We start from the raw sequence: 15003 nt of genomic DNA, 5'->3' as shown, positions 1-15003 counted from the left end.
CTCTAATAAAATGTCATTGCAGTGCTTGCACTAATCATCCAAAATTACAACTAACCCACTTGTTCACACCTCCATCCTCATTCCTCACCATTAAACCTTCATCACCATCTGTGATCAAGCTCGTGAAAAAAAAAAAAAAAACATTATATAATATAGTAGTAGCCACAATTGAGGAGCTCACCAAATTTATTAATAACACCAAGAAAATCACATAACTCAATTAATTCCTCTTATTATAATTAACCATAATCATAACAATAGCAACAACCCAATAGTCTAAACCTCAATCTCCAATTCTAATTATATTTGTTTGGATCCTCCTTCGATTGTGTTCGAGGACCGTACTTTCTCCAACAATTTCTTCTTCAATTCCGCCACCTCTGAAACCACACAGACTTTCTCCTCAAAAATCCCTCAACATCAATTTGCTAACGGCAAAAGACGGGATTATCACTCGGATATGAATGAAACTATTCATTCTTCATTACATCCTCTTGAATGACGGTGGTGGTGGACGGAGTAAAGAGGGATAAGTAGTAGTAAGAATTAAGAGTTGAAACGGTGATGGAAAGAGTCAAAGAGTTAAAATTAAAAAGAAGGATGATTTTATTAGGAAAAAATAAAAAGAAAAAAAATAATAATAACCCTTTAACCAAGTAACCAGTCATGTGGCTCATTTAAAGAATATAGGGTATAAAGGTGGGATTGTTTTTAGATTAATAAAAGGTGGGATTATTTTTGGAAGAGAGGTAAAAGGTGGGATTATTCTTGTCAATTTTTCCATAAAACAATGAGGTACCTGAAAAAGCAAGATTTACCAAGTCATTTTCGTCAAAAATGCAAGTATCACTGCAGCCTGCAGGTCTGCAGTGAGAAAAAAAGGCGCGAGAAGAAGAAGAATAACTAAACCAATTAACCCACATGAAATTCAAAAATCAGTTTTTTTATTATTTTATTTCCCCAACAACAGAAAATGAACATCTCCAAACTCCACTCTTTTCCTTCAACTAAATCCCCATTTCTTCATCATCACTCAATTCAATTCAACAACCCTAAAAACCCTAATTACCTAACATTCACCCTAAAACTCCCTTCAATTTCCCTAAATTGCACTTCATCAACACCCAATTCCTTCTCCACCATCAAACCCTACCTTCAATCCGAGTGGAAATTCATCCTTCAAGGCTGGGCTTTCAGTGCCATCTCCGTCTATTCGTTGTCGAAAATTGTTCCTATAGCGGGTTCATTTTCGTCGATTTTGTGTGATGTTAATTCGATTAAGAAAGATGGAGCGTTAATTGCGGGGTTGTTTGGTGTGCGATTGGTTTCGAGTTATTTTCAGCAGGCGTGTTTGTGGGAAGCGGCGTTTAATTGTTCGTATAAGGTTAGGGCTCATGTTTTTCAGAGGATTTTGGAGAGGGATTTAGGGTTTTTTGATGGCGGTGATGGTGGTGGTGTTTCCGCTGGTGATATTGCTCATCGGATTACTTCTGAAGCTGCAGATGTTTCTGACACTGTTTTTGCCCTTCTCAATGTATGATTAATGATTCTTTTTATCGCTTTTCGTCGATTTATCTAGTTAGTATAAATTAGTAAGCTGTTTAGGGCAAATGCATATGCATTTGTTAATTTGTGATTTTGAGTTTTAGTATTCATTAGTGTGTACCAAAAACCCTGACTTTGATTGCTTACTGACGAATTATTTTCTCAGTTATTAATTCTCACTTAAGGCCGTTGTATTCGTAATCATCTTATTTACCATGAGGATTATGATTTAGTGAGATCAATTGCTTCTCAAAGTTCCTAAGCTTTTCACTTTATTTATAATTTGATACTAGTTGACAAAGAATTTGCAGTTGGTTGATCAATGATCCGCCGTCTTGGTTTTGAGGATGATAGATTCTTTTAGAGTGTGGCTTAGTATAATTACGAAACAACAAATTATTTTTGCTATTTCTGTTTTTCGCTTCACTGATCTTAATGATAGGTTGTTTAAATTTACAAAACATGGTTGAAGTTTTGTCAGCTGCAAATTTTGTATCAAACTGTGAAACTGTGGTGATGGAATACTGATCGCAAATAGGGAAGCATTTGAATAGGATCCTATCATCAAGGACAACATTTTTCCTTTTTTTAAATCTATGTTCTTTTTAATACAGTACTACCATTAATAATACAATGCATAGTAATGCAAATGGCGGAGAAGAGTGTAGGTTTGTCAATGTATGTAATTGTGATCTTGTGAAGCTGGGATCTCTACTCCCTCTGTTTTAATTTCTCAACATCCACGAATTTGATTTTGATCAAATAAATTGGATTAGACATTTCTGTGTTTTATCCGCATACTGACTGTAATGCAACAATATTTAGTTATCAGATCCATTCGTCCATGTTTTGTTGCTTTGCGACAATTAAGATAGGTGAGTTGCAGGGTCCTTCATTATATGGATAATTATTGCATGATATGCTGGTGGAATCAAGAATTAACTACTATACTACTGTAGGGGTTCCAAGGACCAGGACAATAAAATTTCAAAGCAATATCCTGTTGAGTTTGCCCAGTCAATTCATTATATGGATAATTATTGCATGAAATACCCTCACATTATACTGTATCTCTTACCCAACAGCTGTTGTGAGGCTCTTAATTAGTTGGGCATGTACTTCTGTATTTCTGAGTGTAGCTCCGATTGTTTAACTCTGTTTGTTGTGGAGGCTGTAGTTAGTTATATAGTCTCCAGATGAGTAGCTACTACATATAACAATATATTTTTTTTGTAATATTGGTCTTTTGATTTTCATGACAGACGATAGTGCCTAGCACTCTGCAGCTATCGGCTATGGCAGCACAGATGTTGGCAATCAGCCCAACCCTATCAATAATTTCAGCCTTGGTGAGAACAGACGCCTTAGGGCTAACTTCTACAAAGTATTTGTTATCTCGTTCATTGAGCCGAGACAAAATCTTGATCTGTCTTTCTGCCTCTTTAACTGAAGGTTATTCCATCTGTTGCTCTTGCTATTACATTACTTGGTTCAAGGCTTCGGAGAATATCTAGGATGGCGCATTTGAGTATTGCGGCTCTTTCAGCATACCTGAACGAGGTGCAGTTATGACATTAGTATCAAGAGTTTTCTATATAGTATATACAGATTGTTTTTTGTTTTTTTTTTTTCTATATGGTAAGTTGGTAACTCTATCAGGTATCCTTGAGTGTTGACAATTCTGTCACTTTGGCCCATTGAATGTTTATGTGGCTCTGTCTATAAGCCTACCAACCCCCCGACAACTACGGACAAGTGTCTCCCCCTTCTCTTCCATTTCCTCGCCAGCACAACTACCATCACCACTTCCAAATTCTACACCCTTCCACAGACATTTCTCCACCAAGCCCCAACAACTCTCTATCCTCAACACATGTCGGTTCTTTCTCAATCCGTAGGGGGATTGTTGAGAGGTTGTGGTAGAGATTTCGAAATTGATTTTCTAAGAGCTCGATTGGGGGAATTCATGGTAGTTGTGTGGTGCAAAAATGGATCTTGTGGTTATGGCCATTTTCATGGTTGCTTGCTGCCTTGCTGGTGAACAGGGTGGCGGTGTTTTGTGAATTTGGTGGAATACCATGGATTGTGGTTTTTGAAGATATGTTTCCTAATTTGAAGTGGAGCCACATAAGCATTTAACGGACCTCAGTGACTGAATAGTAAAACAGGGTCACGGAGTCATGGTATACTATTACTAATACTACTACTAATAGAATCCAGGGGCATCATTTATGTTTCTATAAAAGAGGGGTACCCATCAAAGATTTGAAAAAACATGAGGTCCAATATATTTTTTTCTTTTTCTTTTTTAAATTACCTAGTTTTTCATTGTTTGTTTCACAATCTGTTGAACTCCTTTGTTGGATGGGAGGGAAGGGGGAGAGGTGGCATGTCCATGCATAATTGCACTTACAAATATGCTGCTCATGCTCATTTGGTAATTGGTAGGAGGTTAGAGGTAGTAAATCAAGAGCATAATAGTGAATTTTTGAGTAAATTTTTGTGGAATATCCCTTATTAGTGACCATGAGGAGGGAGCCCCACCGCCAAGTATGTGTTTCTCTTCATCAGTTTTCACTCAATCGTTACCACATATGGAGGTGTCGTGGTTTAATACAACCAGCACTCAGCCATTATTAATGTTTGGGATGTTAACGTGAACGACCTGTTGTCACAGGTCCTTCCATCAATTCTCTTTGTGAAGGCAAGCAATATGGAATGGTCTGAAAGTGTTAGGTTCAAAAGGCTTGCTTATGCTGACTTAACCAGACAGCTGAAAAAGAAGAAAATGAAGGCGCTCATCCCTCAGATTGTGCAAGCTGTTTATTTCGGAACATTATTTTTATTCTGTGCTGGCTCCATGGCGCTATCTAGGGGATCTTTCAGCATGCCTAGCTTGATATCTTTCATAACATCATTGGTCTTTTTAGTTGAGCCTATTCAGGTAAGATCAAATTTCCATTTATCCCCTCGTATTCTCTCCATGTACTCTGGACCTTGCTCCAAAGTCCCACTACCCTTGGGACACAGAAAATGCTTGCTGTCTTTTTATATAGAAGCTGTGTAATGAAGGCCGAAATGATTTTTTTTCCAGCCTTTTGAATCTATTAGCGATCAATAAACCAGCAGCAAGGAGCTTTGATATAATCATTAGATACTAGCCGCAAGACAGTAGAACAGTAGACAGAATTGCTGTTATTTAAGTAATGTCCGTGTTTGTTCTTTATATTATAAAAAGTTCAGTGGCCTCCGTTGCTGTTTCTTTTATTGCTTGACTGCAAAGGAATTGTGTTAGGAAACCGATCTGAAACTAATTGAAACTTGCAGGATGTTGGAAAAGCATACAATGAATTGAAGCAAGGGGAGCCAGCCATTGAACGTCTGTTTTCCCTCACTAGATTCACGCCTCAGGTAAACACTGATCATATTGACAATTAATCAACTGACTTAGCTTTCTTGCAACTGCTACTAATTTGAAATAGATGACCATTGATCTTACAACTTTACAAGAAGAGGTTGAGGTGTATGTATATACTATTTAGTATTGGTTTAACCTCAATATAGAGCGTTACCTTTAACTGTAAGAAGGCATGGATTTCTGTGATTGATCTTTTGTCTGTCGGTTATTGTTATCTTGTTTTTCCAGTTGTACTCGTTGTTTGTTCGTCCTCTCCTCATATGTTATAGGTGCCAGTTTCTTATGAAATCAGTTTGTTGTATGAAACTCGTTGCAATGATCATGGAATTTTTGGTTACTTTCTATTTGTGGGTTAAGTCTCGGTCTCTTTGGGTCTTCAACAATACGCTGCGGCGATTCTTCCTACTTCAACTCATTGTTTCATAGACCGCCCGGAACTGTCCCAACCTGAGACCCAAAATAAACCAAGAGCGTGAATCGACCCACCTGTTTTTTGTTGAATCCGAATTTGACCTCACGAAAACACCCCATTGAAAAATGACCTGAAACAACTAATATCAAATCATACTAACAACCTCATAGCCAATTACATGTACTGACTGAATTAAAACCTGATTGACCAGATCTGTAGTCAGTAACCTCACATACCTGACCTAAAGTGTGTTAACATATCCAAAATGACCCAATCATGGTCTAAACAGACCTAAGTGGCCCGTTTCCTAGGCCTATTGCTTCCCCCATTTTATTTTCTATCGAGGTATTTTCTTAGAATGATACAAGTTGAGAGTGTTAGTTATTTCATTTTTCCCCAAGTATCTGTGTCGGACGCTTGACGCGTGCACAAGGAACATGGGTATTCAATACTCCATTTACAGGCCAAAAATGAATCTCTTGGGAAATGGTGGAATCTAACACTCAGACATTTACCTGTGCTGAAAATTTATAGCTGAGTCTGAGCAACATATGGGAGTAACATTTACTTTGGCTTTGAAATTTGTATTTTCTTGATTATCCTTGACATCTTTTTCATTCTTATTTCACACTGAAGCTACCGCTTATTCATTGATGTGCCACCTTTGGCGTTTTGCTTGACTGTTCTTACATAAGACACTTGCCAAGTTTTTTTTACCAAAGCTGAATTAGACTTATCAAAGATTTAATTGAACAAAACCATGCAAATGAAATTTGATTATGAAAACAATTCTTATGTTACAAGAGCATGTATTACTTGAGCCAAAACTCCTTGTCACATCTTTTATCAGAATATAAAGGCCACAAATAAACGTTGGAATTCACATTCACTTCTGATAGCCAATTGTTGGGTGTTCACCAAATATCATGTCAGTGACGACTAGTTTGCTGAACTTATGACAGTTATTAATGAAGCAGTTACGATACAACGACAACAACAACATCAGAGCCTTAATCCCAAAATGATTTGGGGTCGGCTGACATGAATCATCCTTTCGAACCGTCCATGGGTGAACGCACGCCTCAAAATGCGAATAAAAAAGGGAAGATGAAAAACAAAAAGGGAGAACGAAAATGTAATGAAAAGTCAAGGTGAACTTAGGAGTTTTAAAATCGAATTCCGTCTTTCTTTTATAAAAACTTAAAATTTAAATCTAGAGAAAAGATTAAAACGATTTTTAAAAACCGAAATAGAGTTAAGGATCCGGAATGAACCAGGTAAAATCTATAAGAAAGTGGTTGTTGAAAAAGTGTGTAATAAAGGAGAGAAAAATAAATAAATTAATTTCTTTAAATTAAATAAATAAAAAAACACTAAATCTGTCAAAAAAATCAAATATTAAAAATCCACATGTATCCTTCCCCTCCATTGTGCCCTCTCCGTCACCATACTCTCCTCAAGCCCCAGAACTCTCATATCGTGCTCTATCACTCTCAACCATGTCTGTCTTGGTCTTCCTCTGCCTCTAGGGACCTTTTCTGTTCTCCAAGTCTCCACCTCTCCTAATCTTTGCGTCCATAGGTCTCCTTCTCACATGGCCAAACCATCTTAGTCGGTTTTCCATCATCTTGTCCTCTATTGGCGCCACTTTTACCTTTTCCCTAATCACCTCATTCCTTAACCGATCTTTCCTTGTATGTCCGCACATCCACCTCAACATGCGCATCTCCGCCACACTCATCTTTTGAATGTGACAATGTTTCACGGCCCAACGATCTCTTGAATAATTATACTATCAAAAACACAAGGTTTTAGGAGTTCAGGGCTTTACAAAATAAAATACTAATGCAAGGCTATGGGCTTAAGTTAAGTAGTCTATAAGGTGTTTTGATCTCAAGACTTCCCGAAGTCATAGCTGTGGTTCAATGCGCTGCTCATTTCATCTTCAAATGTGGCCTTTTGATCTCATCATCAATATTTTCTTGTAAAAGCTTAAATATTTGAGCTTTGCGATGGAGTTCATTTGTTTTGGAACCTCTTTCTCAAACAATGTCTATTTATTCAGGTGCTTGAGAGGCAAGATGCAATTGCATTAGGTTCGGTTCAAGGTGATGTGAAGTTTTGTGATATCTCATTTCAGTATAGAGATGGTCTGCCCCTTGTCTTGAATGGACGTAGATCTCCACATCAAAGCTGGTCAAATTGTTGCTCTTGTTGGCCCCTCTGGAGGAGGAAAAACAACACTGGTTAAACTTCTTCTTCGCCTTTATGATCCCCTGCATGGTGAGTTACTGAGTTATAACTCCCCTCCTTTTGTTTTTCTAGAGGTCAATTTGCTGATGTAGTCTGTTTGAGTTGTATGGTTTAGAAAGTCTGTGTCAAACTATAATGTATTATGTTTATATGCATGCCTATGCTATAGGTCGTATATTGATTGATGGACATGATATTCAGAGCTTGAAACTGGAAAGCTTACGAAGCCATGTCGCCCTAGTCTCTCAAGATATCGTGAGTCACACTCAATCATTGCCTTCAGTCTTTTGTAGCTTTTTGTACATACTATAACCAGTCGTGGATTACCGTGAATGATTCCGTAATGTGACTCTGACGACTGCTTTCTAAACCTATGAAGCCTATATCCAAACTGTTAAATGTTAGATAACCAACTTTGTGTACCTTGTATGGCCTCTTTTCTACTCTTAGATAGTTTTAGTGTGTTACATTACATACTTTGCATGAGTAGAATGACAGACAGTTGACGGTTACTTTATGTTCTTGTTAACTACTGCCAATTGGAATTGTACACACAATATAACCATTGTAATTCAAGGTTATCTTTTCAACAAATGACCTACTTTTTTAACAGTTCGTATTATGTAAAATAAAGTAAGTACCCTTCGGAGCTAAAAAACCTTGTAGATTTACTTGTGAGGGTGTGGAAGAAGTGCAACAGCTTGATTTTTTACTTCACTATATACATGATCATTGACTCCTTTCTACAAGAGGTTAACAAAAGGTGAACTTTCACATCAGTATGTGTTTTCTCGTCCTTGGAGTAGCTACTATGGTTTAAGAGGTTTTCTGACTACTTGCAAGATGCTAATTGTATGTCATTCTGGTAAGTGTCAGTTTACCCCTTTTAGATGAGAGGAAACAAAGGAGAGAACCTGCCAACCTGGGGGACCATTACTTTCTATAATCCTTTAAACCAAATCCTTTCCAAGTTGCGAAGGCCCCTTCTTAATGATTATGCTGGAAACTTGGGTGACAGATGATGAGATATTGAGATAAGGTACAGCTTGTGCTTCTATGGTTCTCAAGGTTCATGATAGGTTGCATAGCATTAAGGCATAGCCAACTGTAACTTTAGTAATGTTTCAAGCACAGCTTTGTGAATGTGAATGAGAGAGATTTTTTGCGACGTCAATTTAAGCAGGAAAGAGTAACTCAACACACAGTGATAGTTGTCCAGTTACATGACTTTTTGTGCATTGGAAAACCAGCATATCATTTATGACGTTGATTTTAGAGGATCATTACTACGATCCTATGAAGAATGTCCAGTATTGAAGAAATGAGCTTCAAGCCGCTAAGTTTTTGGACATTTTAATGGTTATGTGCTGGACTATCCAAAATTTAGAAATTCAAGAACAGTTCTTGCATCTTCAATAGTATGCTTTAAAGTAACTTAACTGTTATATTCTCGTATTGTCATATGTAAACTCAGGTATCAGAAATTCCAGGCTGTCTGTTTTCGCTACTTTTAAGTACTGACATTACCACCTTGAAGTTCTATGGCCAAGAGTTTCTTATAATTTTCATTAATTAATGATACTGTGTTAGACCCTCTTTTCAGGAACTGTTGCTGAGAACATTGGCTACAGAGACTTGATGAAAGGAGTTGACCTGGAGAGAGTTAAAGCAGCGGCAGAAACTGCAAACGCCGATGAATTCATCAGTTCACTTCCTAAAGGGTACGAGACCAGTATTGGAGCACGAGGATCAAGTTTAAGTGGAGGTCAGAAGCAAAGGTTAAGTTTTAAACATATTGCAATCATACTGGTCTTCATTGGGAAATATATTTATTCATCATACTGGTCTCTTTGAGAGGGTAGGTTAATTAGTAGTACAGTGTGCTTCCATGTTTTTGCCCCTCTGCCTGCGTAACTTTTTTTGAGTAAAATTTCTTATGATTGATCTACTAGTGTATAGAGCGTCATCTAAGGTATCTCACATGTGAGGGGATATCTTAAGAGCTCTTATTATGTGGTTTACACTCATGTAAGTGTTACACATTGACAAAATGAGGAAGGGGTTCATTATGTTATAAACCAATGAGTTACTTCTATTACCATATGGTTTTAAAATGAAACCTTATTGGGCTTATGGAGTGAGCTCTCTCTCCTCCTTATGAATGTGGCCCATGCCCGTTTTCATGGTTTAACATCATGCATTATGCATTCTTTGTCACTGACACATAGTGTTCAACCAAGTTAACATATAGCACATCTTCTAAAGTGACCATTGGATACAAGATTACTGCAAAGGTAGTCAGTCATTTAGGATGGAAGTTGTCTAGAAAAGCCCTTAAACTAATACTTTTATTAGAAAGAGAAGATGTTTAAACCTTTATTCAAATATGGAAATGAGGCTTGACCCTGTTAAATAGGGTTAAGTGGAGGTATTTATACAAAAGAGGGGTAGAAAATTTGAGAAAAGACATGCAAGATTACAAGTGGGGAGCTAATACGGAAAACTAGTGCCCTTTTAAGTTCTATTTACCCAAGTTTACCAAAAAATAGAAATATAAGACTATTGAATGAGTACAAAAATGAAAATGTAAACTATTTTTTTTTGGGGAAAGGTTAAGTATATTCATTACTCAAAAATAGTGTTTTACAACTCTTCCTATAAATATTCCATCCAACAACCTATATAAAGAATAAAAGAATACATCAAAGAGCACAAAGCCAATTCCTATCTCGTCCTTTAAATTTTGTCTTGTTCAGTCTTTGAATACGATTTTTGATATCACATATCACCTGTTGGACAAGAACTGTATTGCACCATTAATCCTTGTGCTGTGTTGAACTATTGATGTCAAGAATATAGTAATAAACAAACACCTTCCATATGTCTACCATTTAACCAAGATGGCATAGCCATCCCATACAGAATCTGGGTTAGTTGATTCGTTTACCCCTAGGGAACCTTAAATTGTTTTGTTTTTAGTCGTATCTTGACGTGCTCGTCTTAAAATATCTCTATGTAGTGTGTTTACCATATCGGTGTTTACATGTTAGTATTGAATCACCCAGTTATTGTTGTAATGTGTAGTCTGGACATTTGTAATTAATTTGAGTTAACAAAATTTTGATCCATAACAGTATTTCAGACTATACATATCTTCAAAAGTGTCTTATATCATTCGTTGACAAATGTCCTTAAACTAGAATCCTTCGCTGATGACGAAGAAAGAAAGAGGGGCACATTTTATAACAAGTGAAATATCTTGTTCTATCTGTGTTGTTGAACTTATTATATGAGATCGGGGCTTACAATTGATGAATTGGCCGAAAGGCTATTTGAGGAGAAGCACATGATGATGCATCTATAATATGTCTACTTGCTTCTTCATCGTTGTTTGTAACTTTGTATAAACTAACAAACTTTGCTACTGCTCAATACAGGCTAGCTATAGCTAGAGCAGTTTACCAGAACTCATCAATCTTGATCATGGATGAAGCAACGTCTGCCTTGGATAGCAGGTCTGAGCTGTTGGTGAGAGATGCAGTGGAACGTCTGATGAAAGATCATACGGTAAGCACTCTGTCTCTTGCATCCATCTTTCATTGAATCCTCCCGGAATATGCAACTTGGTACTTCTTTTCGTCATACAACAGATGGCCTTCCCGTTGTTGGCTGTTAAGAGTCTATTCTCTATTGTTATTTGGTCACCCCGCACTTACCTGCTCATGACGTGGGAGCTTGTGAACATAGCTAATGCGAATCAATTATGTAGGTATTGGTGATTGCTCATCGGCTGGAAACAGTGCTAATGGCAGAGAGAGTCCTCGTTCTAGAAGAAGGAAAGCTGAGAGAGGTTGACCGCTCAACGCTGGTAAACGGTCATGGTGACTTGGAATCATCAGCTGGCCTGGTCATATAAGGTGATGAAATGATGAACCCACACCATTCTGCATTTCATGTAATAGTAGGTAGTAGCTACGTGTCTCAGTTGTCTGTTTTATTGCGATTTTAACATGCTTATGTTACTCAAATTGCAGGTGCAAACCTCTTGCTTTGGGTCAGCACTGCAACAGTGTTCTGGACCTTAGACGTCTATTTTCATTCCCAAATTTTTTGAATATTTTTTTTATTTGTAACTTGTAAAACCACCGTACAATAATTTATTTGTAACTTGTAAGGCCACCTTACAGATTTTTTGAAGTAATCCCAAGATTTTTTTCGCAAATTTGATTGTCACAGACGAACCATATCATATACGGAGTAATTAGTGGCCATTTCCCAAGCGACTCCTGAATTCCAGTTCTTAAATGGGCTTACACTATGTTACTCCCTCTGTCCCGATCATTTGTTGTCCTATTCTATTTTGAGATATCTCAGACAATTACTGTCATTTTTATTTTAGGATTTCATTTGATGAACAATTTGATCATTCACATAAATCACACTCGATAAATTTGGTCTACTTGTGTCACGGTCTGGTACTTTTGCCGGATCGTGGTGCTCACCCTTTCCCAACTCTAGGGCAAGAATGCAAGCAACAAGGGTCTCGTTGTGGACATAGCCACCTACACGCCGGGCCAATCTGCGGACGTATAGCGGTCTTTTTGAAAGCCACGCTCGGCGGCGTAAAAATGCTTTCGACCGGATCGTTTTAGATCGGTCGGTTTCGTCTCGGTAAGGGTCTCGAAACGATTAGAGATGTTCGGAGTTGCCACCAAGCATTTGTGGGATGCCTGGAACCCGTTCGAAATCCACTTTATACCTCGGTCAAATCGAAGCACAAAGCAGCGTTTGACATAGGTACTAAAGATAAGGAAATCGTCCCTCTTTAGCATCCTATCTCTAGAATGACTCTCGTACGCCCTGGATAAGGTCGTCCACTATCCAAAGTTTCTGAGTAAGAGGTGAAGGTACGTATTGGGAAGCCCTTTAATCAGACACCCAATCCCGCCCGCGTTTAGCGGCCTCTACTGATCGATCTTGGTTGGTTGAATGCAAAAGTTGATAAAACGGTTTAAATGCATGAATGCGCATCCAATGATTTAAACCTAACATGTGAGAGCTTTCTAAGTCGGTTGATTTAATCCAAGTATCAAGTATAAGATGTCGAGTTGGATTAATGATTGATTTGCATGCAAGACGGAAATTAAACATCCATTTACCGTATTAGGTTTAGGGTGCATAACATGATCCATTTGTCTTAGTAAGGCATTTTGCAAATATGGTTTGAATAGTCATATGATCCGTCCTATATCCGGGTTAACCGGAGTCGGGATCGTCCTAGACTAATGCTGGAAGGGAACAGGCCCTGTACCAGACGGCTATATGAGGCGCGAGCCAGCCGGTGGTGTAAGGGGCCTCCCTCTGGTTTTGAAAATGAGAAATGGAGAGCCTGTTTAGGCGCGGGTTAGCCCACGGTTTATGTGCCGTGTTCTGACCTTTTAGAAAACGTTATAAAACGTGTTGAAAATGGGTATTTGAACCCGGTTTGATTTGAAGGAGTCGTTTAGACCGCATTTGTTGATTTGAAGAACTAGACTCGAATAATCATCATTATTTGATAATATTCGGTGTCGGGTTCGATTTGTCAAACTTGACATGAATAGTTTTGAAAATGATTATGGACTAATTGTTTTAAGTCCATTTGAATGTAATTAGTCGATACTCGTCATCGTACCCGGGTTAAAATCCGGCATGGTATGTAGAACCAAGGATGATTTTGTGTTGGTGACTAATATGTTTGTTTGAAAATGTAAAGAAATGAAATAAAAGGCTTTAAAATACCTTTTAAATGTCATTAACCAAATATTATCACCGAAACACGGATTTAACCGTCATGGTATGAGGAACCAAGGGTGAAAAATGTTTTATGGTTAAAACATGTGAAATAAAATAAAAAGGGTTGAAAATACTTGGAATGGTGAAAACCGATTACAAATATGAAAAATGGATTAAGGGAAATAACGAGAAGAAACACGGTTGATTTCTGGTCTGAATACCCCATTTAGGCGCGGGCCAGTTGGCGACCTAAGGGGCTTCTGCCTCAGACCAAAAATCAGTTTTGACTCGTTTATTCCATGTTTTGGTTCATGTTATGCATGTTTTAGCATGTTATAGTCATGAAACAAATGAAAACATAATAAAAGAGGATTTTTACACCCTCATACTTACATGTTTGGTTATGGCGAGTGACCGAAGTAAGTGTAATAACTCGTTTGATCGGAAAAAACTCGGTTTAAAACCGTTTTGGTAAGTAAAAAGAGTGTTTTAAAAGTTTAGTGATGGTGTAGTGGTCGAAATGGTCGGTCAAGTGGTTTAATGCATGATGACGGTACCAAACAATGTGTAAGGCTCGTGTTTACGATCGGTAGGTCGTAAATACGCGTCGAGTTGTGACTTAAGAAGTCGAGTCGAGAATTTTAAGGGAGAAAGGAGGGGGCGGACACTCGCGTAAGTCTCAAATGGGTGGCATTTGAGGGGTATTTATAGGAGAATGAGTGGTTGTGTGAGTTTTGAGTGACGTGGCCACTTGGGCTGCTCAAAGAGGCGCGAGCCACGTCGCGGGTCTTCGAGCCGTGTTGTCACTTTCACAACAAACGCAATCATGATTTGTTCTATCCTAGGTTTTGTAGTCACATGTTTGGTACTTGACCAACATGAATCCGGGAAAACTTAAGGTAGAAGGTTTGAAATGTTTGTTTTTTTGTGGTTGACTCGGTTTGACTCGTTGTTGGAGTCGGGATTTGAATTTTTGAGTCGGTTTTTGGTCCGGTGCCGGTTTTGACTCTGGTTAGTGTCATTGCGACCCCGTCGTCGTGCATTAAACACTCTAGGTATTTTTGAAATGTTTTGAGATGTTTTATTTTCGAAATCGTTTTAAGTTTTCCGACGTAAAGTTGTACACAAACTGTCGATCAAACGCCGCGATTCCAAAGCATGTTGTAGTCCGATAATCATCGAGTGTTTGTTGGAATCTCAGCAGATACTGGGTATCTAAAGAGCCCCCACTTTTACTGAGGCTTGGACAGGGCGAAACTCAAAGTAGAGCCCCAGGTCAATCGAAAATTACAACCTGGAGACCCAAGCGACGTCGAGGCGGCTCGAAAGGATTCGGGCCAAGGACCTGCCGTCGGGAAGGGCGACGCCAAGGCGACTCGAGAGTACGAGTCAAGGACCTGTCGTCGGGAACAGTTTAGAGTCTGTCGACTATCTGTGTGGGTCGTTTAGAGTCCGTTAGACTACGTACAAAGGCTCGCCAGCCATAGGAAGGAGTCATACCTGAGGCATCTTCGGATATGTCCTTGCATGTTTGCGGACAAAGGCTCGCTAGCCAATGGCAAGGAAATGTACCCGAGGCATCTTCGAGATCTGTCCTTGA

General features: G+C 38.5%; 1 protein-coding gene across 1 annotated transcript; it reads left to right on the top strand.

Annotated features, from left to right (window-relative positions):
- The first annotated feature begins 880 nt into the window (after positions 1 to 880).
- LOC141647493 (ABC transporter B family member 29, chloroplastic) lies at positions 881 to 11850 on the top strand. The gene is given in 12 exon segments (XM_074455704.1): positions 881 to 1534; positions 2808 to 2894; positions 2998 to 3105; positions 4223 to 4489; positions 4873 to 4956; positions 7441 to 7548; positions 7550 to 7658; positions 7798 to 7883; positions 9219 to 9406; positions 11066 to 11195; positions 11398 to 11545; positions 11663 to 11850. Coding segments are annotated over 11 exon segments (1875 nt in total). The 5' UTR covers positions 881 to 973; the 3' UTR covers position 11545; positions 11663 to 11850.
- Positions 11851 to 15003: the final 3153 nt, after the last annotated feature.

The sequence above is a fragment of the Silene latifolia genome, chromosome 3 (genome assembly GCF_048544455.1).
Source record: "Silene latifolia isolate original U9 population chromosome 3, ASM4854445v1, whole genome shotgun sequence".
In the NCBI taxonomy this organism is placed as follows: domain Eukaryota; kingdom Viridiplantae; phylum Streptophyta; class Magnoliopsida; order Caryophyllales; family Caryophyllaceae; genus Silene; species Silene latifolia.
This window is presented reverse-complemented; position numbering and strand designations above follow the sequence as displayed.